At 44.8% G+C, this 27,982-nt stretch overlaps 1 protein-coding gene across 1 annotated transcript; it reads right to left on the bottom strand.

Moving 5' to 3' along the window:
• Positions 1 to 19,837: 19,837 nt before the first annotated feature.
• LOC149470480 (uncharacterized) lies at positions 19,838 to 25,486 on the bottom strand. Its single transcript, XM_089663413.1, has 2 exons — positions 25,144 to 25,486; positions 19,838 to 24,891 (listed from the first exon to the last, which is right to left on the bottom strand). Exons 1-2 carry the CDS (start codon positions 25,226 to 25,228, stop codon positions 24,248 to 24,250), a joined length of 729 nt encoding a protein of 242 aa, XP_089519539.1. The 5' UTR covers positions 25,229 to 25,486; the 3' UTR covers positions 19,838 to 24,247.
• Positions 25,487 to 27,982: the final 2,496 nt, after the last annotated feature.

The raw sequence follows: 27,982 nt of genomic DNA, 5'->3' as shown, positions 1-27,982 counted from the left end.
TATTTGGAGACAAGATCGGTGATGTAATTTGGGGCAGAGTTATAAATGGCTTTATATGTTATTGTTAGTGTTTTGAATTTTCTCTGTTGGGCAATGGGAAGCCAGTGAAGGGATTGGCAGAGAGGGGTGGAGGACACTGAGTGGAGGCCAGTGAAGGGATTGGCAGAGAGGGGTGGAGGACACTGAGTGGAGGCCAGTGGAGGGATTGGCAGAGAGGGTGGAGGCCAGTGGAGGGATTGGCAAAGAGAGGTGGAGGACACTGAGTGGAGGCCAGTGGAGGGATTGGCAGAGAGGGTGGAGGCCAGTGGAGGGATTGGCAAAGAGAGGTGGAGGACACTGAATGGAGGCCAGTGGAGGGATTGGCAGAGGGGGATGGAGGACACTGAATGGAGGCCAGTGGAGGGATTGGTGGAGGACACTGAATGGAGGCCAGTGGAGGGATTGGCAGAGAGGGGTGGAAGATACTGAGTGGAGTGATTGGCAGATAGGGATGGCTGATACAGAATGGTTTGTAAGGTGGATGATATCAGCAGCATTCATGCTAGGCTGAAGAGGGGATAGCCTGCAATGAGGTCGGCCAATGAGGAGGGAGTTAAAATAGTCAAGGCGTGATATAACAAGGGAGTGAATAAGTTGCTTAGTGGTTTCCGAGGTTAAGAACGGCCATATCTTGGAGCTGTTGCGGAGGTGAAGTCTACAAGATTTGGACAGTGATTGGATTTGGGGCTGAAATGACAGATGGGAGTCTAGGATTACACCTAGCGCCCTGGTATGAGGGACTGATGGTTGTGTTATTGATCTTGATGGAGAAGTCAGGGAAGGGGGCACAGGCTGGGGGGAATACTAAGAGCTCAGTTTTGGAAAGATTGAGTTTGAGGAAGTGGAGTGACATCCATGCCGATATGTCACTTAGTAGGGTAGTAATGCGAAAGGAGACTGAAGGGGTGAGGTGTGGAGGAGACTGAAGGGGTGAGGTGAGGGGTAGAAAGATAGATTTGTGTGTCATCAGGATAGAGATGGTACTTAAAGCCATGGGAGTTTATCAAGTAACCAAGGGAGGAGGTGTAGATGGAGAAGAGTAGGGGTCCAAGGACAGAACCTGGAGGGATACCTACAGAAAGAGGGAGTGAAGAGGAGGAGGCAGAGTTAAAGGTAACGCTGAATGAGCTCTGTGATAGGTAGGAGGAGAACCAGGAGAGCGCAGAGTCTTGGAGGCCAAGAGAGTGGAGTTTTTTGAGGAGGAGGGGATGGTCAACCGTATCAAAAGCTGCAGAGAGGTCATGTAGTAAGAGTAAGGAGCAGTGGCCATTGGTTGGGATGAGTACGGAGTAGTGGCCATTGGTTGGGATGAGTACAGAGTAGTGGCCATTGGTTGGGATGAGTACGGAGTAGTGACGATTGGTTGGGATGAGTACGGAGTAGTGGCCATTGGTTTTAGCAGTTAGTAGATCATTCATTAGTGAGTTTTAGTAGGGTAGTTTCAGTGGAGTGTAGTGAGGGAATGCCAGACTGTAAAGGGTCAAGAAGGTTGTTGTCGGTGAGGTGGGAGGAGCTCAGGCGATTGTAGACTAAGAGTTCTAATAGTTTAGAGGTAAATGGCAGCAGGGAGATGGGTCTTAAGTTGTTCAGGTTGGTGGGGTCCAGGGAGGCCTTGTTAAGTATGGAAGTGATGTGCGCATGCTTTAGAGGGGAGGGGAAGGCACCAGTAAAGAGGGAAAGATTGAAGATGTGAGTGAGGGAGCATAGGATGGAAGAAGAGGGTGACCGTAGTAGTTGTGAGGGGACAGGATCCAGGGGGCAGGTAGTGAGACGGGCTTCTGAGAAACCTTAGTGACCTCTTCAGTAGTAGCAAGGTCAAAAGAGGAAAGTGTTGAGGGAGGTTTAGTATAAGGTATGCTAAGTGGGATGGATGGCTGTGCAGTGGAGATGTCCCTACGAATTGTATAAATCTTGTTTTTGAAATGATTTTCAATCTCGTGAGCAGTGAGTGAGGTACTGGGTGGAGGTGGAGAAAGTTGAGAGTTAGAAGTAGAGAAGAGACGACGAGGACTGGATGACAAGGTATTGATGAGAGTGACAAAGTAGGCTTGTCTGGCAACATGGAGGGAGGAATTGTATGTTAAGAAAGCAGATTTATATCGGGTGAATGCTTGGTGAGATTTGGTTTTACGCCACATTCGCTCCAGCACACGACTATGTCGTTTAAGATCTCTGGTGTTGTCAGTCTGCCAAGGTTGTAATGGTCGGGGCCTGATGCTTCATGTTAGAGGAGCAAGTGAGTCTAATGTGGATGAAAGTGAACTGTTGTAGACAGCAGTGGCCAGGTCAGGGCAGGACAGGGGAGAGATTCTGTCATAGAGTTGGTCAGTTGCAGAGTGGAAGGGAGAAGGGTTCAAGTTGTGAAGGTTTCTGCAGGTGATTGCTGATTGGAGGGATAAGTGTTTGAAGATGAGGAGACTGTGAAGGTGATGAGATTGTGATCATAGAGAGGAAAGGGGGTGTTTGTGAGGTTGTAGGATATCCTCTCATGGGTGACAACCTTTCAGGCAGGTCTGCGGCTGTGACACCAGCTAGAAAGAAGTCTCTGTTCAGTGAGAAAACAACATCCCAAGCTGATGCAGGCCTTCCAATACTGAGTTACTGCTGATTTAGGGGATGTATTCAGCAGTAAAACGTAAGCCCAGCTGGCCACTTGTGTTCCATGTGGTTCTGCCAAATGGGATTCCATCAGGTGAAGATCAGAAATCCTTGTTCCATGTTTTCTCTTTCCAGCTATTACTCCTCTCCATAGACTAATCACACAATACAACTGCCAGAGATCTGAACTTACAAAGTGCTGAGTGTGCGGTCATATTCCTACCACTTCTTCCGGGGGACTGACATTCCTCTGATTGGGGTTCACAATAATCACTCTGAGTGCACACATCTCTTTTTGGTGTAAAGTTTGTAAAGAAAACTTCTTCTCCCTGGAAATATTACAACGTTGGCACCAGAGTGTAACTATGGGCAAAATCAGTAATGACATTAATAATGAAATCTGTCATTAGCAGAGCAGGTTTTGTTTTTCCGAGTCTCTTATTGTTTTATTTTTTTGTTGTCCCTCCCAGTAGATTTTTTTTGTCTACTTCCTGTAGAAGGCCAAGTCTTTTGGGAAAAATGGCAGTTGGAGGGGTTGGGGCAAATCCTATAACACTGCTGGGGGTGCTCACAACTGTCAGTTGTCATTCATATGGGGGGTTGGACCTTATAGAGAACCTGTTGTTGTATGACAACGCTGCTGTGTAATGTTCCTGCAGAATGATCAGGGTTGTCACCCTGTTACAGAAGGTTGGAAAATAACAGATGTACAGACAGGACCAACAGCTGATACAACTATGTTGCAGAGGGAACTCTGGGAATGCTAATGACAGATTGCATTACACATTCAGTTAGCAGACTTCCTGCTGTTGGTCTGATGTTTGAATTGTGTTCTGATATTTACTGTCCTGCTGTAAAAGGTGTAAATGATCGCCCGCATGTTTCCTGTAGTAGCAGGGACTACAAACTCCTATCAGGAATAGTAGGATGATAAAATGTAAGTTAATAGATAGGGCCGCGCCCCTACAATAAGGTATATCTATATAAATTATATATTAGATTGTTATTAATAAACACTGGCTGGATTTTATCATGAATAATTCACATATGAAAAAATAAGAGAAATCCTTATAAAGTACAGCAAAAAGATTTTCTGGATATATATGTGTGAATTTTTTTTTATTTTAAATAAGAAATGAATAATAATTATGAATAATAGAAAAATATATAAAAAAATAAAAAATATAAATGAAATATAATCACAAAATTTTGAAAATGAAAAGATGAAAAAGAATCTAGAAATGAAATGGTGTCCAAAGTCTATGAATAATAGCGGAGTATTCTATTCGTGTCCACAATAGTAATTGCTGTATATAAGGAACTGTAGAAATAAATCCTTGCTTGAATATTGACCCTTTTATGGGCTCACCTTCTTGTTAGCCTATTGCTGGGCTGACACAGCTTTTAAGAGGTTTGTATTGATGAGATCCTTTGGACCTCCCCTGGGTTTTCCTGGATTGGTCACTTCTAATGTGCTTGTATGGACATGATGATCTCTGCTTCCTTCTGATGCTGGATGTGGCTCCATCTCCCTATTTTTCTCCTCGTTAGTATAGTGGAAGAAAGAAGAGATATTTGGTGCCTTATCGTTTTAATAAAAAGATGTATTTAATGCCCTCTATATGACCTCACATGTCAATAATTTCAATGCGCTTTGTAATAGATAAAACCGCTAAATGCGGATGTGACAGGCTTCCTCCGTGTGTCTACACACACTGTCTATACCCGCCGTTACTGAAGTTGGGTTGTCATGGTGACGTCAAAGCCCCTCCCCAACGCGTTGCGCCACAGGGTCACGTGGCTTCTTCCGGGGGATGTGATAGAACACTCACCGTGCCTGGACTTCTTTTATAATAGTTTGGCGCCATTTTCTTGAAGTATGTATGGTCATGGCCATCTTTTTGGGGCCAAACTTTTATAGCTATCATTACGGACAGCTGTATTGATCAAATTGAGACAATGTTGCTAATTGTGATGTTGTTTGTGTGAAAACATGTAACTGTTATATCCACTGTTTAACAACCCTGTATACGTCGGCTATATAGACTGTGCATGTAATTGGCAACAGGGAAGTCGGTCACATTTACTTTTGACAATAAGGTTTAATCCAAAATTTTTAACAAAATGCATATAGAGAAAAGAAAAAATCCGTACATATATATATAATCAATTAAAAACAGTATAAAGTGCTCTATATTGACTTCCAACTACTAGTTTTTTAGTTTTTAGGAATAGTAGGATGGCTACCTACCCAGGGGGGTCACCTTTTTGGATTTGGGGGAAACATTTCACATGGTTTATTTCCATTAATGACACCGACAAGGGGAGTCTCACTTCACTAACAATAGGAGAGCCAATCACAGGCCAGTAACATTTCATGGTGTCTCAATGTATTGCAGAATGTTTAATCCCCATTGGTTCAATGGATTCCTAGTCCTTCCATATACATTGCTTCTTGTGTGGAAGGAGTGCCCTAAAATGGCTTCCCTTCAATTCCACCCATAGCTGTACTTTAGGTTATGTTGCCCCTCCCCCATATCTGTAAAGGAAAGCCTCAATTTCTCCCATTACCCCCCTGGCCTTCCAGTGAGAAGAAACATTTTCTCTGGAGTGGAGATGTTTTATGCAGTGAGCCCTTCATAGACGGGATGGGGAATCTAAGTAATCTAAGATAAGTAAGATGAACCGGTGTACTGGAGTCATGGATCAGATAACCAATGACACCATTGATGGTATAGCAGAGCTGACAGCAGAAGTGGCTCCATCACCTAAGGTGGTGTCACAGAACTGCATGGCGGCTGACTATCTCTCAGAAGATCAAGGCGGAGTCTACAAACTGGTGTCAGAGAGTGTTGTACATTTATATTAGATCATGAGGATCTCAGAAGGAGATATCTACACAAGGTAAAGGAGTTCCAACAGTCACCTGGGTGGGGGGAAGTGGGATCCATTTTCTTGGATGGGTTTAGTTGGAACTTGGTTGAGTAATATGGTGGCTTTGCTTCTTAGGCCATTAGTTGCTACTATAGATTTGATGATAATTGTATACATTGTTGCTGTTGTGTCTCTTGCTGAGTTGATTTTGCTTTTTTTATGCACATGATTACTGTCAGGGATGCGGGTGTGACCAGAGATGTGTGTACTGACACAGGGAACGCAGGCCTCAGATATGGTATAAAGAAGACAATTTATTAAGACTAACAATACAAATATAAACACAGTGCACCAAACCCCAAGCTAACACAAATACATACAACAAGGTGAAACAAACCCAAACCTAAACTGATATAGATACACAGGTACATACACATATAGAGCACAACGTAGTCAGGCAGGCCGGGTCGATAACTATCAGGCAGGTAGGTACAGGAGGAGCAGGCGGACAGTAGTCAGGTCATGAGCTGGGTACAGCAACTAATGGGCAGGTAGGTACAGGGGGTCAGGCAGAGAATGGTCAGGGTCACAAGCCAGGAATCAAACAGGAGAAGTCAGCAGAGGTCAGGATCAGGCTGGGTCGGCAACAAGTCAGGCAGGAACAGAAATGCAAGTTACAAGATACAGGGGCCCATGGAAAATCACACACCAAGGCACGGAGTCTGGCCATCCCTTAAATACACCACCTGCAATCAGCCCCAGGTGATGGCTAATTGCCGAAGTGAACCTCTGGTTGTTGAGAGCACCCGCTGTCCAGCCCTGGTACTGCAGCCCACAAGGCAGGTGAGTCCCACCACTATTGGCAAGTCCATTCCTGACAATTACATTCACATTTTAGAACAGAAGATTACTTTAAACCCGCAAACATGTTTTATTTTCTGAAGCAGAGGCCCTGGAGAATATAATGGTGGTGGTTGCCATTTTCTATGTTACAGGGTATTAGCACAGCTGTTTGTCAAATGCATATTTTCTGTAAAAAACCCACTGAGATCATTTTAATACAAAATATACGACCCAATTTGTTTGGTAAACTGGAATTTTTGGAAGAAGGCATGTAAGGGGAGAAATTTCACACAGGAAGATATTAGATTGATTATTGATTCACTGGTTGGTACTACCTCTCAGTGGAATTGGGAAAATGTCCCCAGTATCAATAGACCCATAGTTCTAGGCACCACCAGCGCTACTAATTATGCCTTAAATACACAGGACGGAATTAATAGAATGTGGACTGAAATACAAACAGAAATAACAAGAGTTTTTAAAGCTAAATCCTCCCTACCCATTGCAGTAGCATGTAAACAGAAGAGTAGTGAAACGGTACTTCAGTTCTGGGTGAGATTTAAAAATGTTTGGAGTCACGAGGCGGGTCTAAGCATTACTAGAGACATGCAGTCTATTGATTCAAACATATATAAACAATTTGAAACCCCAATATATGTTAATGATCAAACAACAAATATCAGAATGGGCCACTTTGTCCATGGATGATTTTCAAACAAAAATCACCTAGAAAGATGCTGCAGGATGTTTTGAAATCCCCAGGGAAAAGGAGAAACCTGTCTCCTTCCATTACCAGGAGAGATACCAGGTGAATAGGGGTAGAGGCAGGGAAAGAGGATATAATAACAGGAAGAGGACAAAGATATTCTGATAGGACAAATCCCAGGGTAAGCTGTTTTAATTGTGGGGATCCAAATCACTGGTAAAGGGATTGCCCTTATGAGGACAGAATGCAAGATGAGAGACAATCACAAAGACCTGACCCCATTCCCCCCACTCCTTCCACCAGACCCAAAGTTAAGTTCCCCATTGATTGGAACTCCAATGAATGCCAATGAAGCTGCCCGGAAGGTGGGGACCCGGCATTTCCCATGATCTCTCTCCATTATATGGATCAACCTATGTTCTCACTCTGTGTGAATGACAGATACATCCCTTTTTTGGTTGATAGTGGCGCGACTTGCTGTACTATCATCAAGGAATATTGGAGAGGGGAAATTGTGAACGCTGAACCTTCTATGGGAATCAATGGGATCCCCACCAAGACTTCTAAAACACTAACCCTTCCCATCACAGATCCCGCGGGGGGAGGGTACCACTATATGGCATAGTTTCAGGATTATTACTGGCTGTCTGGTGAGTCTTTTAGGCAGAGATTTGATGGGGAAACTGAGGATAGGACTAACAGCATCCTTGTAGGGAGGACTTATGGTAAAATCAGAAAAAATTAAATTATATACCCCAGATGAAATAAACCCAAATTTCTATGTTGCCATGGGGGAAGCCCATTTCTCATAAACAATACCCCCTATCCAAATAGAAGGAGGAGGGCATGACACCTATTATTACACGGTTCCTAAAGGAAGGCATTCTAAGGGAAGTTATATCTCCCTACAACACACCCATACATCCAGTAAAGAAGAGTGATGGTAGTTATCATTTTATCCAGGATTTACGGGCAATAAATAATCTAGTGGTCCCCATTGCCCCGGTGGTGCCTGATGTGCCATCTCTGCTCACAACCATACCGTCTGATGCTGAATGTTTTTCAGTGATTGATTTAGCAAATGCATTTTTTAGCGTCCCTGTTGACGCAGAGACACAGCCCATTTTTGGTTTCTGTTTCCAGAACCGCCAGCTGACCTGGTGTAGAATGCCTCAGGGTTTTGTAGATTCCCCGGTAGTCTACGCAATTGTTCTCCAGGATACTCTGAGGGGGTGGACACCGGCCCATGGGTCAGTCCTGCTGCAGTACGTGGATGACATCCTCCTCTGCAGTTCTATGAAGGAGACCGGCCTGAGGGATGGGGAGAGTTTGTTGAAATGTCTTTTTGAAAGTGGACACAAGGTGTCAAAGAAAAAATTGCAGTGGTGTAAAGCAAGTGTCGAATACCTGGGCTTTGTGCTCACAAAGGGGGAAAGGAAAGTCAGTCCAAAGAGAGCTCTTATGGGTCTTGCCCACCCACAAACCAAGAAAGACATGCTCTCCTTACTTGGAGCCATTGGTTACTGCTAGAGATGAGCGAATCGAAGTAGGCGAAGTGGAATTCGAGTCGAATATTGGAAAATCCGAAAAATAGCCTACTTCGGACGCGCGAATCAAAATTTTTCCTAAAATGGCGGCAGACATGTGCGGCGACGGAGCGGGGATGTCTGGGAAGGCGCACAGACAAGGCGCGCTGACCCATAATGCATTCCTTAATGACATGTGATCGCATTAGCCAATCAGCAGCCAGGCAGCCAGCACTGTGTAATGGTCGAGCTATAAATAGCGGCCATTTTAGAATTCTTCATTTGCCTCCAGTCATTGAACAGAGGCAGACCGCTCTGTAATAGGGACAGAGTTAGGGCCACAGAAACGTTACTTGGGGACAGAGAAACGTTACTTAGGGACACAGAATTGTTAATGAGTGCCACAGAATCGTTATTTAGGGACAAAGAAACGCTAGTTAGGGCCACAAAATTGTTACTCAGGGACAGACAGAATTGTTACTGAGTGCCAGAGAATTGTTACTTAGGGCCACAGAAACTTTAGTTAGGGCCACAGAATTGTTACTCAGGGACAGACACAGAATTGTTACTGAGGGCCACAGAAATGTTACTTAGGGCCACAGAATTGTTACTCAGGGACAGACACAGAATTGTTACTGAGGGCCACAGAAATGTTACTTAGGGCCACAGAAACGTTAGTTAGGGCCACAGAATTGTTACTCAGGGACAGACACAGAATTGTTACAGAGGGCCACAGAACTGTTACTTAGGGCCACAGAAACGTTAGTTAGGGCCACAGAATTGTTACTCAGGGACAGACACAGAATTGTTACTGAGGGCCACAGAACTGTTACTTAGGGCCACAGAAACGTTATTAGGGCCACAGAATTGTTACTCAGGGACAGACAGAATTGTTACTGAGTGCCAGAGAATTGTTACTTAGGGCCACAGAAACGTTAGTTAGGGCCACAGAATTGTTACTCAGGGACAGACACAGAATTGTTACTGAGGGCCACAGAATTGTTACTTAGGGCCACAGAAACGTTACTCAGGAACACAGAATTGTTACTGAGGGCCACAGAACCGTTACTTAGGGCCACAGAATTGTTACTCAGGGACAGACACAGAATTGTTACTCAGGGACACAGAATTGTTACTGAGGGCCACAGAACCGTTACTTAGGGCCACAGAAACGTTACTCAGGGACACAGAATTGTTACTGAGGGCCACATAACCGTTACTTAGGGCCACAGAAACATTACTCAGGGACACAGAATTGTTACTGAGGGCCACATAACCGTTACTTAGGGCCACAGAATTGTTACTCAGGGACAGACACAGAATTGTTACTGAGGGCCACAGAACCGTTACTTAGGGCCACAGAAACGTTACTCAGGGACACAGAATTGTTACTGAGGGCCAAATAACCGTTACTTAGGGCCACAGAATTGTTACTCAGGGACAGACACAGAATTGTTACTGAAGGCCACAGAACCGTTACTTAGGGCCACAGAATTGTTACTCAGGGACACAGAATTGTTACTGAGGGACACAGAACTGTTACTTAGGGCCACAGAATTGTTACTCGGACAGACACAGAATTGTTACTCAGGGACACATAATTGTTACTGAGGGCCACAGAACCGTTACTTAGGGCCACATAAACGTTAATCAGGGACACAGAATTGTTACTGAGGGCCACAGAACCGTTACTTAGGGCCACAGAAACGTTAATCAGGGACACAGAATTGTTACTGAGGGCCACAGAACCATTACTTAGGGCCACAGAATTGTTACTCAGGGACAGACACAGAATTGTTTCTTGAGGGACACAGAATTGTTACTGAGGGCCACAGAACCGTTACTTAGGGCCACAGAAACGTTAATCAGGGACACAGAATTGTTACTGAGGGCCACAGAACCGTTACTTAGGGCCACAGAATTGTTACTCAGGGACAGACACAGACTTGTTACTGAGGGACACAGAATTGTTACTGAGGGCCACAGAACCGTTACTTAGGGCCACAGAATTGTTACTCAGGGACACAGAATTGTTACTGAGGGCCACAGAACCGTTACTTAGGGCCACAGAATTGTTACTCAGGGACAGACACATAATTGTTACTGAGGGACACAGAATTGTTACTGAGGGCCACAGAACCGTTACTTAGGGCCACAGAATTGTTACTCAGGGACACAGAATTGTTACTGAGGGCCACAGAACCGTTACTTAGGGCCACATAATTGTTACTCAGGGACACAGAATTGTTACTGAGGGCCACAGAACTGTTACTTAGGGCCACAGAATTGTTACTCGGACAGACACAGAATTGTTACTCAGGGACACATAATTGTTACTGAGGGCCACAGAACCGTTACTTAGGGCCACAGAAACGTTAATCAGGGACACAGAATTGTTACTGAGGGCCACAGAACTGTTACTTAGGGCCACAGAATTGTTACTCAGGGACAGATACAGAATTGTTTCTTGAGGGACACAGAATTGTTACTGAGGGCCACAGAACCGTTACTTAGTGCCACAGAAACGTTAATCAGGGACACAGAATTGTTACTGAGGGCCACATAACCGTCACTTAGGGCCACAGAATTGTTACTCAGGGACAGACACATAATTGTTACTGAGGGCCACAGAACCGTTACTTAGGGCCACAGAATTGTTACTCAGGGACACAGAATTGTTACTGAGGGCCACAGAACCGTTACTTAGGGCCACAGAATTGTTACTCAGGGACAGACACAGAATTGTTACTCAGGGACACAGAATTGTTACTCAGGGACACATAATCGTTGAATTAAAGAGTATGTCAGACAACATGCAGAGGAGTGGCAGAGGAGGCAATGTTTTAGGAGCGAGCAGACGTGGCAGCAGAGGAAGGGGTCGAGGCAGCACTAGTCGCAGCCAGAGGCCAGTGCTCCCGGTGTCATCCAGCGGTCGTGTCTCCACCGACAACCCTGCCGTCATCGATTGGTTGGCTCGGTCGTCTTCCTCTTCCCAGGTCACCTCTGACACCTACAGCCAACGGTCGGTGGGTACGTCAGACACAACCGTTAGTTGGCATGGCCCGGGAGCAAGCCCACTGAAATCACATGTCCTCTACCTGCCCCTGTCCTTTGCTGTTCCCTCACCAAGCGAAGTATCGCATGCTGTGGGCTCAGCCCCACTGTACAGTGAGGAAGAGCTAACAGAGGGCGGTCAGGAACGGGGGGAGACATCCGCCTCTTCAGCAGCCAGGCAAAGAAGTACTGGCGAGGAGAGTGGCTCGGTAGCCGGTCTAGAGACAGGTCTGTCTCCTGACCCAGACACAGCCGAGGGGGCTAGTAGTGAGGCGGAGACCCTACTTGATGATGAGGAGGTTGATCGCACTTGGCTGCCTCGTCGTCATCAGGCAATTTCTTCCGCATCATCAGGAGAAGAGGGTGCCAGCTTGGCAGCGAGCGAAACAGTCGGTGGGTTGCCCAGGAGGCAGCAGGGTCGCATCAGTGTCAGTGGAGCCAAATGACCACGGAGTAGAGCACCAGCTCCACTGCAGCCTACCACCACGGCCAGTAGTGGTGCCGGTGCGCACGGAGGAAGTAGCAGTCAGCCAGTGAGGAGTATCGGGGGCAAAGTTTCCTACTCGGCGGTGTGGCAATTTTTCGTCAAGCCGCCCGAGGAAGTAAACGTAGCCGTATGTCGACTATGTGGCCAGAAATGCAAGCGTGGCCAGGGGGCCCATGTTGGAACTACAGCGTTGCGTCAGCATATGCAGCGTCACCATTCGGTGGCCTGGGAAAACCGTGATAAAGATACGGCGGTTCTGCCTGCCCCAGCCCCCGCTCCATCACCCGCTCCGTTACTTGCTCCGTCACCCGACGACGTCAATCGCCCTCTATCAGCCAGTCAAGGCTCCAACACCTCTGCTGAGGGGAGTTGTCGCTCGTTGGCATCTTCCGCTCGTTCAGATGCTCCTTCTCCTGCTACTCCTCTTCTCGGATTCCGTCAACAGTCTTTCTTGGAATCCGTTTCCAAGAGACAACAGTTTGCGAGCACGCACCCGACGGTGCAAAAGCTGAACGTCCTCCTGTCCAAGTTGCTGGTGCTGCAGTCCCTCCCTTTCCAAGTGGTGGACTCAGCACCTTTCCGAGAAATGATGGCTTGTGCCGCGCCGCGGTGGAGAGTGCCAAGCCGTCATTTCTTCGCCAAAAAGGCAGTGCCAGCCTTGCATTCACATGTAGAAGAGATGGTGGGCCAGTCTTTGAGCATGTCGGTCTCTGCCAAAGTGCACGGCAGCGCCGACGTGTGGAGCTGTAACTACGGTCAGGGACAGTACATGTCATTTACGGCCCACTGGGTGAACGTGGTGCCGGCACAGCCGCACCAGCAACTTGGACAGGTCACGCCGCTTTTGCCTCCACGTTTGCACGTCCTTGGTCCAGCAAAGATGTCCGCCTCTACCACCTCTTCTTCCGCCGTGTCCTCAGCCGCCACCCCCGTGCCAAGTCCCATTACCCGACCGGCATATCACATGTGCAGGGCGCAACGGTGTCACGCTGTGCTGCACCTGGTATGCCTTGGCGAACGTAGTCACACAGGGGAGGAACTTCTCAGTGTAATGAACAGAGAAATCGACAGATGGCTGTCTCCGCGCAAACTGAAAATCGGAACCATGTTGACCGACAACGGAAAGAACATGGTGTCTGCTCTGCGTCAAGGAAGGTTGTGCCATGCGCCATGCATGGCTCACGTGTTCAATCTGGTTGTCAAGCGGTTCCTAAAATCCACCATCCCACTGCAAGACATCCTTAAAATGTCACGTAAACTTTGAATGCATTTCAGCCATTCCTACACCGCAAAGCACACCCTCCTTGAGCTGCAGCGGCAGAACGGAATTCCACAGCATCGCCTGATCTGCGACGTTGCAACAAGGTGGAATTCAACCCTACACATGTTAGACCGCCTTTACGAACAGCGAAAGGCCATCACCGATTTCCTGATGTTACAAGCGGATAAAGGTACTCCCCTGTGTAACTTCGATGTCAGCCATTGGCAGCTCATGCGTGACACCTGCCGCTTGCTCAGGCCCTTTGAGGAGGCCACGCTATTTGTGAGTCGGCAGGACTATGGGATGAACGACGTCATTCCTCTGTTGCACGTCCTGGAACAAATGCTGTTAACAATGGCTGGTCAGGGTGCGGTAGACGTGGCGCACAGATCTCAACGCCACATGACCCCTGTGGGGGCAGGACAGGAAGAAGAGGAGGAGGTAGAGGAGGACATTGGTGCTCAGGAATTATTGAGTGAAATGGGTGGTTTTTCCACTCAGCGGACAGGAGTGGAGGAGCAGGAGCATCTGGTAGAGGAGGAGGAGGAGGAGACAGAGGACCCAGACGCACCGTGGCAGTATGCTGTGGAGATGGAGGCAGGGAGTCCCTCGCATTCCTTGGCACAAATGGCCCATAGCATGCTCGGTTGCTTGCGTAGCGACAGCCGAATAATAACCATCAGACAGAGGGATGACTTTTGGCTGTCCACTTTGTTGGACCCTCGCTACCGTTCCAAAATGGTGGCCTTTTTCACACCTGCTGAGAGGGAGGCCAAAATAACGTACTATAAAAACCACCTATGTAGTCAGTTGGTCTCTGCCTTTGTGCGCCAACGTCCATCCTCAGACACTGTGGGCCCTGTGCGCTCGCGTTCCGCTGCCATGGCAGCAGGGGAGGGGTGGGGTGGTAGGAGCAGTGGCAGCTCCACCAGCAGCGGCTGCCTCAGTCTGCAGTCGATGATGAGTAGCTTTCTTCACCAGCGCAGTGAGGAAACTACTAACCAGCCGCAGCAGCAGCAGCATCAGGTAGACCTGGAGCAGGAGCTCAAACAACACCCTGCCAACCGAGGTAGACAATCCCCTTGACTACTGGGCAACGAAACTTGACCTTTGGCCCCAACTAGCTGAATTTGCCCTTGAAAGGCTGTCATGCCCAGCCAGTAGCGTGGCATCGGAGCGCGTGTTTAGTGCGGCAGGAGGTATTGTAACTCCGCGGAGGACACGACTGTCCACCCAAAGTGTGGAGAGACTCACGTTTGTGAAAATGAATCAGGCGTGGATTAGTCTGGATTTCAAACCACCAGTTCCTGACACAACTGACTAAATCCGCCATGAATCATGCCCCAAACATGTTAACTCTGCCATGTGCCACTTTCAAGTCTCCTCACACTGCTGGTGTGTTCCATTTTGTCATAGGGTGATGGCAGATTACGGGCCTCCCATTGCTGCTGCCAGGCCCCTAATCTGCCATGGGCCCCCGTACCGCCTCCTCATGCTGCTGCCAGGTCCAGAGTGTCTTATGGGTCCCTGTACGGCCTCCCATTGCTGCTGTCTCCATCGCCACACTCTGCCATGTGCCACTTTCAGGTCTCCTCACACTGCTGGTGGGTTCCATTTTGTCATAGGTTGCTGTATGGCCTCCCATTGCTGCTGCCTCCACCGCCACACTGTGGCTCCACACTCTGGTTTTGGCCCCGTGACTGCCCAAATGAGTGAAGTGTGCGGTGATTCTAAGATCGACGGCACTCATCTGCATGTCATACTGACTGACAGTATTATTTCTCTTCCCCAGCAGACTCCAAGGGCATTTATATTAAAGGTAGTGTTCTGCACTAATATAAAGGCTCTCTGAAGCCTAGAAACACCCTTTTTATAAGTTAAATTCGCAGCGAATATATTCGCATCGAATCTAATTTATTCCTCGAATTCGCCGAATCAGTCGAATCGAATGTTTGAATATTTCGCTCATCTCTAATAATTAATATTAATATGTGTGAATGGTCTTTTGACAAATGGTAGTATTACAATTCTTCAGACATAACTGAGACTGAAAAATATGAATAAGTTAAGCTGAGACAGTAAATACGGGTAAGTTAGCTGAGACAGTAAATATGGGTAAGTTAGCTGAGACAGTAAATATGGGTAAGTTAGCTGAGACAGTAAATACGGGTAAGTTAGCTGAGACAGTAAATACGGGTAAGTTGGCTGAGACAGTAAATACGGGTAAGTTAGCTGAGACAGTAAATACGGGTAAGTTAGCTGAGACAGTAAATATGGGTAAGTTAGCTGAGACAGTAAATACGGGTAAGTTAGCTGAGACAGTAAATACGGGTAAGTTAGCTGAGACAGTAAATACGGGTAAGTTAGCTGAGACAGTAAATATGGGTAAGTTAGCTGAGACAGTAAATATGGATAAGTTAGCTGAGACAGTAAATATGGGTAAGTTAGCTAGACCAGCTAAACCAGCTGAAGACTATATTTAGGCATAGCTGGTTAGAAGTCTCTAGTATATGTCAAGGGTATTAGGAGGACTCATTATAGATTTACTATTACATTATGTATTTTTATAGTATCTGTGTGTATTTAGTATACGTTTCTAATATTGATACATATATAGATTAGTGATTATACATTGAAGTTATATTATCATTTAAATATGAATAGCTGAGGTTACATCATCGGCTTACAATATTATGTACATCAGCATCCATATGTTCCTGTCCATCAAAACCATTCTGTGAGTGTCGTCCCCTCCCTTCTATGCCATACAAGGTATTACGAATCTCTCGCTATGACACACTCATTCTGCATATAAAGGACAGAGGACGGGAGCTCACACACACGCTAACACCGACACTCTGACACACACACATACATGTCTAGGACGTTCTGAGAAAACAACAGGTGCGTGCTGCAAGACAAATATCATCACTTCCATCTATTTCCGGCTTCTTCACAAAGTCTGGAAGGACAAGTAGAGCATGAGAAGGACAAGAACATGAAGGACAGAACAGCACATGGCCGGACTTCAATAACTAAAAATGGTGACTTTTTCTTTAAACTTCAGCTTGATATTTCTACAGTAGTTTTATCTACATGGAACTGTTCATGATACGCTTTACATTGTTATTTTACACCATTGTGTGATAGAATAAAATCACACTTTATTTTTATTTCAACGGCTCTTTCATTCATAATCGCCTCAAGACACTAAAAGAAGTATTATATGTGTCTAAAATCCAACAGGGGGTGGTAAAATATGAACCTGCAGCCACTTGCTGGTGATTTGGATTTTTAACAATGCTACAGATTTGTTATTTTTTGCACATTCCCCACCACTATACAGCCGGGAGTGTGAGGACTTTAGTAAAGTCTGATTTCATGTGGAAGTGATACAAATGGCTGTGAATCCGCCTGTTACTTCCATGAACATTGCTGCACTGTGCCCTGACCCCACCACCGGACAGCAGAGCATGGTCCTGTCATGGTGGGTGTCACTGGGAAGGGTGGCGGGAACTCAGTGGACCTCCTGTACACAGACCAGGAAGTGACATGTATGACGTGGATGACATCACTTCCTGGACTGGAGCTGTCATTCTCCGGGATCAGTGTCGGGGGAAGCAGCTGATGGAAGGTGGTCTGTGTTCCATCATCTGCAGTGGAGTAGACAGGAGACATCTACAGTCTAATATACCCCAGGGGTCTCCATAAAGAGAACCTGTCACCTACAGTTGTGTCCAAAATTATTCAACCCCCAATGCTGTAAAGGGGTTTAGGGACTATAGTGTACATTTGGAATTGTATTCAGAATCAAATCCTACAAGGACGTTGTAACTACCCAAATGCAACTAAAATGACATCAATTGTTTATGTAATACAGTAGTAAATGGTTCTTATGTGGTTTCTTCATTGCCACAATTATTCAACCCCTTAAAGACTACCACTCTGAAGAACAGAGGTTCATACAGGTGCTTTCCATCAGGTATTGAAAACACCTGTGGATGTCACCGAGCAGCAATCAAGCATAATAAGCACCAATTAGGCAGCTTTAAAATGACTGTGATACTCAGCTCCTTCTAGACATTTACTGGTGTGGTTACAAACATGGTGAAGGCAAGAGAATGGTCCAGGAAGACAAGAGAAGAGGTGATTTCTCTTCACAGGAAGGGCAATGGCTATAAGAAGATTGCAAAGATGTTAAACATACCAAGAGACACCTTAGGAAGCATCATTCGCAAATTCAAGGCAAAGGGCACTGTTGAAACGCTACCTGGTCGTGGCAGAAAGAAGATGCTGACTTCGACTGCTGTGCGCTACCTGAAGCGTAGAGTGGAGAGAAGTCCCCGTGTGACTGCTGAGGAACTGAGAAAAGATTTGTCAGATGTGGGTACAGAAGTTTCAGCCCAGACAATAAGACGCACACTGCGTAATGAAGGCCTCCGTGCCAGAACTCCCAGGCGTACCCCCTTGCTGTCTCCAAAGAATAAGAAGAGTCGACTGCAGTATGCCAAAAGCCATGTGGACAAACCACAAAAGTTGTGGGATAGTGTTCTGTGGACTGATGAAACAAAATTAGAACTGTTTGGGCCCATGGATCAACGCTATGTTTGGAGGAGGAAGAACAAGGCCTATGATGAAAAGAACACCTTGCCTACTGTGAAGCATGGTGGAGGGTCAATCATGCTTTGGGGCTGTTTTGCTTCTGCAGGTACAGGGAAGCTTCAGCGTGTGCAAGGTACCATGAATTCTCTTCAGTACCAGGAGATATTGGATGGAAACGTGATGCAGTCCGTCACACACCTGAGGCTTGGGAGACGTTGGACCTTTCAACAGGACAATGATCCCAAGCATACCTCCAAGTCCACTAGAGCATGGTTGCAGAGGAAAGGCTGGAACATTTTGGAGTGGCCATCGCAGTCACCAGACTTAAATCCGATTGAGAACCTCTGGTGGGACTTAAAGAAAGCAGTTGCAGTGCGCAAGCCTAAGAATGTGACTGAACTGGAGGCCTTTGCCCATGAAGAATGGGCGAAGATACCCGTAGATCGCTGCAAGACACTTGTGTCAAGCTATGCTTCACGTTTAAAAGCTGTTATAACTGTAAAAGGATGCTGTACTAAGTACTAAGATTGAATGTCACTTGGGGGTTGAATAAAACTGATAATGCTGTGAGCACAGAAAAGACATTTGTGGTTATTTCATTATAACTGTTATGTTATATTTGTCTGACCTACAAGTGCCTCTTTAATGTAAATGTAAGCAAGATGACTGAATGATCAAAAGCAATGTCAAACTGGCCAAAACACTCAATTTCAGTGGGGGTTGAATAATTTTGGACACAACTGTATATGCCATCATATAGGAGGCTATTGGTCCCCTACATGATAGCAATACAAGTTATGGACAAAATAAATAAAGTTTTAAGCATAGAAAGAGACACATTTTTTTTAATAATGTAAAAATGTTAGAGTCCCCCCTCCCCCCACACACACCTACAAAAACACGCACATTGGGGTGTATACATAGGAACACAGTGATCCCCACACACGTTACATATCAGCGCACACGCCGGAGGGAGAGCAATGATTGGAGCACCAGTGCTCCTGTGTAACTCTATACTGATGACCTGGAGGGGCTATTAAAGCGTTCCAAGTGCACACAGTGTTACGGCTTGACATGTTGGGAATCCCATTTCCTCGGCACAACCTCATCTTTTATATTTCACCAGAAAATAGGTCATGAATTGCATTTATGTGCTCAGAAATAAACGTTACTATATTGTTCCTGAAATGTTGCCTTTCATAAACTGTTGTGCTAATATCATGTAACATAGAAAATGACAACTCCCAACATTGTATTATATAGGGTGTCTGCTATCAAAGAATACATCAGATTTGGGGTTTAGTGATCTTCAGGAATAAAATGATTTTTAAAAGGTGTAAACAAAAATAAAAAAAATATGTAAAAATGTCCCCAGGACTCCATGGACCCCTTCATTCCACGCCGTCTTCAGGAACCAGGAAACCACAGAGAAGCCAAGTGTCCCCCGACTTCCTCTCCAGGCTGGGACGTCACTCTGGTTGGGCGCCACCTACAGGGGAAGAAGCAGACTGCACCGGCCTACATCTGCTCTATGCTTTGTCTGATCAGGATGGCGGCCATTTCTCCCTGAACACAGAGCGCCCTAAACACGAGGTAAACTTGGTGCAGCACTGAGCCCCGTCCAGCTGTAGTGTAGACTTTGACAAGCTGCAGGCAGCGGGGCTGGACGCTGTACCTGTGCCTACCAGGTGTATTATAATGCCAGCATTGCACCCACAGGGGCCGGACCCCCCATGTACAAGGGGCCTAAGAGATACCATCAGCTTGTGTCCCATTCCACCAGACTCCTAGAACTGGAAGAGGACATTTTTGGGGGGATGTGTTGTAGAAGAACCCAGACCACGGTATTGTGCGGTGAAAATATCATCCAACTTTATTCATCATATATATGTGACACTTTAACAACAGAAGGAAAGAGATAGATTGTTTACATTTCAAGGATCTATTTATATCATCTATGCTAAGAAACTGATTAACAGATGACACACCCCTCATTAATACCAACCCCGCCCACTCATGTAACCCTCTAAACATCCAAATCCCTGTAACTTCCCATGAGACACTTTTATCTTTTATCCATAACAAGCTGATTGGGTACAAGAAAAACCCGAGCCCCTCCTGCTCATTCCCACACAACAAGTCCATGTCACCATCTACAAGGTGAGAGGACCTGAAGGAGAACAAGACCATGACCACCAGGACCATCGCCTGACTGAAGCCATGCTCACATTTCTTTCTAATGCTGCTTCTATGGTCTACTCAGATACAGATTTGGCAGATGTACATTCGTGTCTTCAAGGAGCTGATCAAACATGATCTGTGCTTGACCATCTTTTTTGGGGACCAGAGGTGACATTAGGGGTCTGATAGACCTCTTGTGTTTCTTTAAAGAGGATCTGTGACCAGCAATATGTTATCACATGCGAGGCTATTAACCCCCTATATGGCAATAATAAAGTTCAGAGAAAGAAAAGTGTAAAGTAACACACTGTAAATGAAAAAACACACAAAACACATTTTAAAGCCCCCAGTTCCCGTATACATGAGCAATTGCAAGGGTTGGGTGCGGTTATGTAGGAAAACATCAATCACACTACACATTGTGCATATCTCTGCACACACCATTGCCGATGACATACTACTTTTTCTAACAGACCCACATATCATGTTACCTTATTTGCTACACGATTTCAAATTATTTCAGTATTTGGCCAACTTGAAAATCAACTTTTCTAAATCCCAAGCTCTTAATGTCTCATTAACTCCAGACATGATTAGACAAGCAAAATCAAATTTTCCTTATACCTGGCAGTCTGAGGCTATCACTTATTTGGGAATCCAATTGCCAACCCACCTTACGGAACTCGATGCCAAAAATTTTTTGCCCCTCTTACGTGACATCACCAAAGACCTTCAGACATGGAATAAACCTTGGTTCTCCTGGTTTGGTAGAGCAGCTATACTTAAGATGAACGTGCTCCCTAGAATACTATATCTACTGCAGATTATACCAATTCAATTACCAAACTCCTTCTTTAAATCATATAGAACGCTCTGTACCTCCTTTCTTTGGTATAATAAATGCCCAAGAATTAGCTTTATCCAACTTACTATGCCCAAGAAGAGTGGAGGTATTGGATTGCCGGATATTACCCGTTACTACAGGTCTCGTCACCTAGCTAGAATAGTAGATTGGACCACGAACCACATTCGTAAGGTTTGGGTTGGTGTGGAGGCTGATTTCTCAAAGATACCGCTTGCCACCTCCCCTTGGCTGAAAACCTCTCACATTCCTTCTGAGTTTCGGGAACACCCTCTTATAGGTCCCACTTTATGCTGTAGCTCTCAGTTGTTCCAGAAAAAAGAACTTTCGTCCTCTCCGAGCCCTCTAACTCCGATCAAAATGAATCCGGACTTTCTACCAGGGATGTCTCCGACCTTTCTCGCCGGATATAACCGTGAAGATAATCTAACAGTACGTCAATTCTTCAAAGATACTAAGCTCTTATCTAGAGAAGACATTACAAAGGCGTGGCCATCCCTTACACTAACGCCTTGGATGTATAGACAAATCCACCACTTTTTACGAAACTCCCCACATCTAAAGGATTATTCAAGGCTACTTACTCCATTTGAGAAACTCTGCTTTACAGACTTCCCCCAGAGGCATGTGATATGCAAGCTTTATTCCTATCTTGAAAGTGCCAATACATCTCAATCTCGGAAGACCTGTGAGGCCTGGATGCGTGATCTACAACTTCCAATGTCACCAGAGGACTGGGACCACATTTATGACCACATGCATAAAGGTTCCATATGTGTCTCTACACAAGAAAGCAACTATAAATTATTTTCCAGATGGTACAGAGTTCCGTCTGTGATTCATAGATTTGATCCTAACGTTCCGGATTTATGCTGGAGATGTTACCAGGCAACAGGTACACTTCTACATATATGGTGGGAATGTCCGCTGCTGCAGCCCTTCTGGAGAAAAGTTCTGGACATAATCGCACAAGTAACTACATACACCCTAGACTTTACCCCAGCACAATTCTTACTCCATCACTCCTCACTTCCTGTAAGGACTTATCGTAAGTCGCTTGCCTTACATATGATAAACGCGGCAAAGCAGTGTATTCCTGTTCATTGGCGATCAGCCTATATTCCCACCGTACGAGAGTGGCTTCTTAGGATCGTCAGGATCGCGGAAATGGAGGAGCTGATCTCAGTGGCAAAGGAACACCCCGAGAGATTCAGGAAGACTTGGGCTTGTTGTTCCAAACTACTAATACTTATCATGGTTTAATGAAGGAATGAACAAGAAGAGATTTGGAGATACGGAAAACCTTGAAAGCTTTCACCTCAGGAATAACTCCATAGATGGAGTCTAACCGAACCGTATCCTAAATTAAAGATAGAATCTGTGTCAGTTTGGCCGTTGCTTATTGATGTGACTGGTTTGGTTGCACTTACTTAATCATAAACCTCATCCTTCCCCCCCCTTTTTTTTTCTCTTCCTTCCCCTCTTCCCTATATATTTGTTTTTTGTGCTCCCCCCTCACCCCATTATGATATTACTTTTCATATTCCTCTTCCATTTACGTGCTCTTTTCTTTTCTTTCTCTCACACCTTTTTCATACTCTATTTAATCATATATTTCATAAGGAACAGAGTATTCATACATGTACAGGTGAGACGGTTATCTACAAAACTAACCTACATTTTTCGGATACGGATACATTGGACGTATATACCTTGAAATGACACTTTTGTCTTACTCTTCACAGTCCTGTTATCCGAGATCTCCCTACACAGTGGACTAGTGTGCAGCGTACTTCTCTAAATCACATACTGTTATCATTATTTCTACTGTTACATATTATGCATCTGCTTTATTGTAGGACTTTGTTTCAGGATGATCTACAATTTAATTCCATGTCTTGGTCCCGTCTGCATTACGGGAGAACATGTAAGAGGTACATTCGCGGACTGTGATCCGTATCTGTATATGATTTGTTAAGCCTTTCATATTTCAATAAAACTTTTTTGGAATAAAAAAAAAAATTCAAAACATTAACAATAACATATAAAGTCATTTATAACTCTGCACCAAATTACATCACCAATATTGTCTCCAAATATCACCCAAACCGTACTCTCCGCTCCTCGCACAACCTCCTGCTCTCTAGCTCCCTTGTCTCCTCCTCCCATGCTCATCTCCAGGACTTCTCCAGAGCTTCCCCCATCCTCTGGAAGTCTCTACCCCAATTTATCAGACTATCGCCTACTCTGCTCACTTTTAGGCAATCTCTGAAATCCTCTCTTTTCAGGGAAGCCTATCCTGCCCTCAGCTAATAATGGAATCTTCTACTCTTCCAACCAGTCCATCCCCCACAGTTAGTACCTTTTGTACCACTAGCCCCTCCCTCCTAGACTGTAAGCTCTGAGGAGCAGGGCCCTCCTATCCCTCTTGTATTTAACTGTATTGTCTCCCGTTATATTGTAAAGCGCTGAGCAAACTGTTGGTGATATATAAATCCTGTATAATAATAATAATGAGAGGAGATGAAATGTGGAAAGAAGGCATTGATAATGGGAGAGGAGATGGAACATGTAATGGGAGGAGTGGCCAAGGTGGGCTTAGCTGGAGACCTCAAGCCTGGCTGATGATGTATCAATAGTCAGAAGAACCTGGAATGGACTCTCCCACTGAGGCTTCAGAGACTTGGTAAGATGACAATAGACCCCATCCTAGTCTCTGGTACTGAGGCAGTGTTGGTCATGTATTACCTCAGGATCCAGAAATGAGGAAAATGCATGGAAACCCAACTCAGTTGGTGAATCATGAAAATGCATTACATGTTCAGTCAAAGCTCCATAAAAAAAGCTAAAGAATGAGAATCATGAGGGAAGCTGTTCAGTTATTGATGCTTATCTTAAACAAATTGTCAAAAGATAAAATATTCAAATCCCTTCTAGTTGTGTATTGATGGACATAAGCACTAAACTCAGTTCATCCGATCATTACATTCCAGTTTGCACAGATTTTAGTTTGTTTCTTTTAAGGTAACATTTTATCTTCTCCCTTCTTCTCTAGGTTGTGGGATGACATTGGGGATGTGGAACTAACTTGTGACACCTGAAACTTTTTAAATATCTCTTTTCGTCCAGTATTTAATCTATGCTGAGATTTGTGAATCCTCCGGTGATAGATTAGACCGGCATTAACTGTAAAAGTTTTGTCACATGGAGAGCATTAAAATGACTTCTCTCCAGTGTGAATCCTCTGGTGTGTGATAAGATGTGACTTCACTGTAAAAGCTTTATCACATTCAGAACACTGATATGGCTTCTCTCCAGTGTGAAGCCTCTGGTGTGTGATAAGATATGACTTCTGTGTAAAAGCTTTATCACATTCAGAACACTGATATGGCTTCTCTCCAGTGTGAATCCTCTGGTGTGTGATAAGATCTGACTTCCGTGTAAAAGCTTTATCACATTCAGAACACTGATATGACTTCTCTCCAGTGTGAATCCTCTGGTGTCTGATAAGATGTGACTTCTGAGTAAAAGCTTTATCACATTCAGAACACTGATATGACTTCTCTCCAGTGTGAATCCTCTGGTGTGTGATAAGACTTGACTTCCGTGTAAAAGCTTTATCACATTCAGAACACTGATATGGCTGCTCTCTAGTGTGAATCCTCTGGTGTCTGATAAGATCTAACTTATGTGTAAAAGCTTTATCACATTCAGAACACTGATTTGGCTTCTCTCCAGTGTGAACCCTCTGGTGTGTGATAAGATTTGACTTCAGTGTAAAAGCTTTATCACATTCAGAACACTGATATGGCTTCTCTCCAGTGTGAATCCTCTGGTGTCTGATAAGATCTGACTTTACTGTAAAAGCTTTATCACATTCAGAACACTGATATGACTTCTCTCCAGTGTGAACAATCTGGTGTCTGATAAGATTTGACTTCTGTGTAAAAGCTTTGCCACATTCAGAACACTGATATGACTTCTCTCCAGTGTGAACAATCTGGTGTCTGATAAGATTTGACTTCTGTGTAAAAGCTTTATCACATTCAGAACACCGATATGACTTCTCTCCAGTGTGAACTCTTTGGTGTACTATAAGGTCTCTCTCACGTGTAAAAGTTTTGCCACAGTCAGAACAATGATATGACTTCCCTCCATTGTGAACCTTCTGATGTGTGATATATTTTCTCTCCATTGTAAAATCTCCAAACAAGAAGTAGTATGAAATGACTCCTCTTATGTATACGTGGTTTGGACTTTAGTGTAAAGCCATTGTCACTTCCAGAACACTGAAATTACTTTTCTCCTGCTGGATCAATGTGGAAGAGGATCCAAACCATGACTTTTAGAACACAGATATGACTTGTATCCCGTGTGAATCCTCCAGTGAGCTGCAATAAAGACTTTCAGTCAATTAAGACACCCATATGTCTTGTTTTCCATGTGACTCAGCTGTATTCATGAAGACCAACATGACCGAAAACTTGGCTCATCAATCCACCTGTACAGAACGAAAAACAATTAGAATTCTATATAAAGGGCTACATAAAGTTGCTTTCTATTTTTAATGTTCATTACTAAATATATCTTATGAATAGAAAGAATATGTACAGCATTATCTACAGTATTTTTGTAATCAAATAGAGTTTATTTAGAAAGTTTCTAAGTGCGCACAGTATTCCCAACATTCAGCCCAGACAATGGAGTCATACATTCTCACGTATAGGCAGTTGTGGCACTGTTACAGATCATACAGAACAATAACTTGCTTTGTCTATGGTGTCACTTTTACCTTTTATAAACAAATGAACAGAGAAAAGAAGAAACAGCCTAGAACAATTCAGCTGTACACGGCAAGTAACTCCCCCCAGTACATACATAGATAGCTGACACCGATCAATTTTTTATGGTCAAGCAGCCTCACTATTGCTATATGACTTGTAATTGGAGGAGGTGTAAATAATTCCTCCTCTATTGACACCAAGAGGCACACCCGAGGAATATTGAATACCAACATTATAATACTAGTCATATTGTTCCACTTTTTGAATGATTTTGGACATCTCCAAAACATGTGTATCAAATCCCCGACATCACCGCTACAATTGGGGTCATAAGGGGAAATCCCTCCTGTCCTAGCTGAACAATTGAGCTGGAGTCCTGAAAGCTCTATGCAAAGAAATGACTGAGTTTCTGTGAAGAGGACAGAGAGATGAGAGGTATGGAGGTCACAATCACCTCCCACCACTCTCTCTTATTTTCTCTGTTTCCAATTTCTTTCTATAAGTCTTCGGTAAGAGTCAAAAGACTGGAATAAATATATGAGAGATCATGCCTTTCCCACTGGTGCCATCTGAAGCCCATTAACAAGTGTGAGAGTGTCAGGAATGGACTTGCCAATGGTGATGGGACTCACCTGCCTTGTGGGCTGCAGTACCAGGGCTTGCCAGCGGGTGCTCTCAGCAACCAGAGACTCACTCCTGCAATCGGCCATCACCTGAGGCTGATTGCAGGAGGTGTATTTAAGGAATGGCCGGGCCTGTGATCAGTGCCTTGATGTATGTTTCCCATGAGCCCCTGTATCTTGTTATCTGTGCCTGCTTTGATCCTGATCCTGTTGACTGTCTCCTGCACTGACCCCTGGCTCTTTACATGACTACTCTCTGCCTGCTCCTCCTGTACCTACCTGCCTGATAGTTACCGACCCGGCCTGCCTGACTATGCTTGTGTTCCCACACATAGTGGGACTAGCTTAAGGTTTGGTTTTGCGCTGTGTTCTGTGTATTGTGTAACCTTAAATAAATTATATTACTTTTACACCATCCTTGAGCCTGCGTTTCCCTGTGTCAGTCCACACATCTCTGGTCATACCTGGAGCCCTGACAGAGAGTGATGTGAAGTCTGTATCTGATGGAAGTAGCAATCGATGGATGGGATCTAATGTGTCTACTAAGTCCCACCTGGTAAGATGTTGAAGTTGGGCAGCTATAAAATAAAGTCTAACATTTGGTATTGCTAGGCCTCCTTGGTCTTCACCATACTGTAGAGTAGGGAGTTTGATTCTAGCTGACAGCTTCTTCTATATCAGTTCCCCAAACTGGGAGTCTATACTGGAGAACCACTTACGAGGTGTCCACATGGGAGAATTGTGGAGTATATAGAGGAATTGTGGGGTCCATATCTTCTCTTGTTCATAGATTTTATTGGAAAGAGATAATAGTTTTACAAGGAGCTGATAACAATGTGATTGCAGGACTCACCAACAGTAAGTCAGAAGGGGTACAACCCTTAGAGGTAACGTACAGGTTGTAATTTGTACAGTACAAATAATATCTTCATACATTAAAGTGGAGTTCCAGTGAAAATAAAAAAAATAAAAGTCAGCAGCTGTAAAAACTATAGCTGCTGACTTTTAAAAGATGGGCACTTACCTGTCCCTCGATCTCGTGGTGTCCTCCCCACAGCCCGTTTCACTGGCCGCCCTGTGTTTCCAGTGCCGGCATCTTCAGTGTGGGCACCCAGCTGTGACAGTTTGCAGCTTCACATCCGGGTGCCCACTGAGCATGTGCGAGTATCTCTGTGCTTTGTGAATGGTCCTGTAGTCTTCTAGGACCTTTCATGTGTCCCAGAAGACTACAGGGAGGGAGGGGGGAGGACAACCTCCGCTTCTGATCACCTAGGTGATTGCAGCAGAAGTGGGAGCTGGTACCTGTCAATTTCGGTTACCCCCCCAAAAGGTGCCAGTGGGGTCCTTAACCACTTGCATACCAGGCACTTACAGTGGGGATCGAAAGTTTGGGCACCCCAGCTAAAAATTTGTATTAATGTGCATAAAGAAGCCAAGGAAAGATAGAAAAATCTCCAAAAGGCATCAAATTACAGATTAGACATTCTTATAATATTTCAACAAAAGTTAGATTTTATTTCCATCATTTACACTTTCAAAATA

The sequence above is a fragment of the Staurois parvus genome, unplaced genomic scaffold (assembly GCF_062004578.1).
Source record: "Staurois parvus isolate SC_StPar_1 unplaced genomic scaffold, SC_StPar_1.0 ptg000042l, whole genome shotgun sequence".
NCBI lineage: Eukaryota > Metazoa > Chordata > Amphibia > Anura > Ranidae > Staurois > Staurois parvus.
Note: the sequence above shows the minus strand (reverse complement) of the source record. Positions and strands in the feature narration are given on the sequence as shown.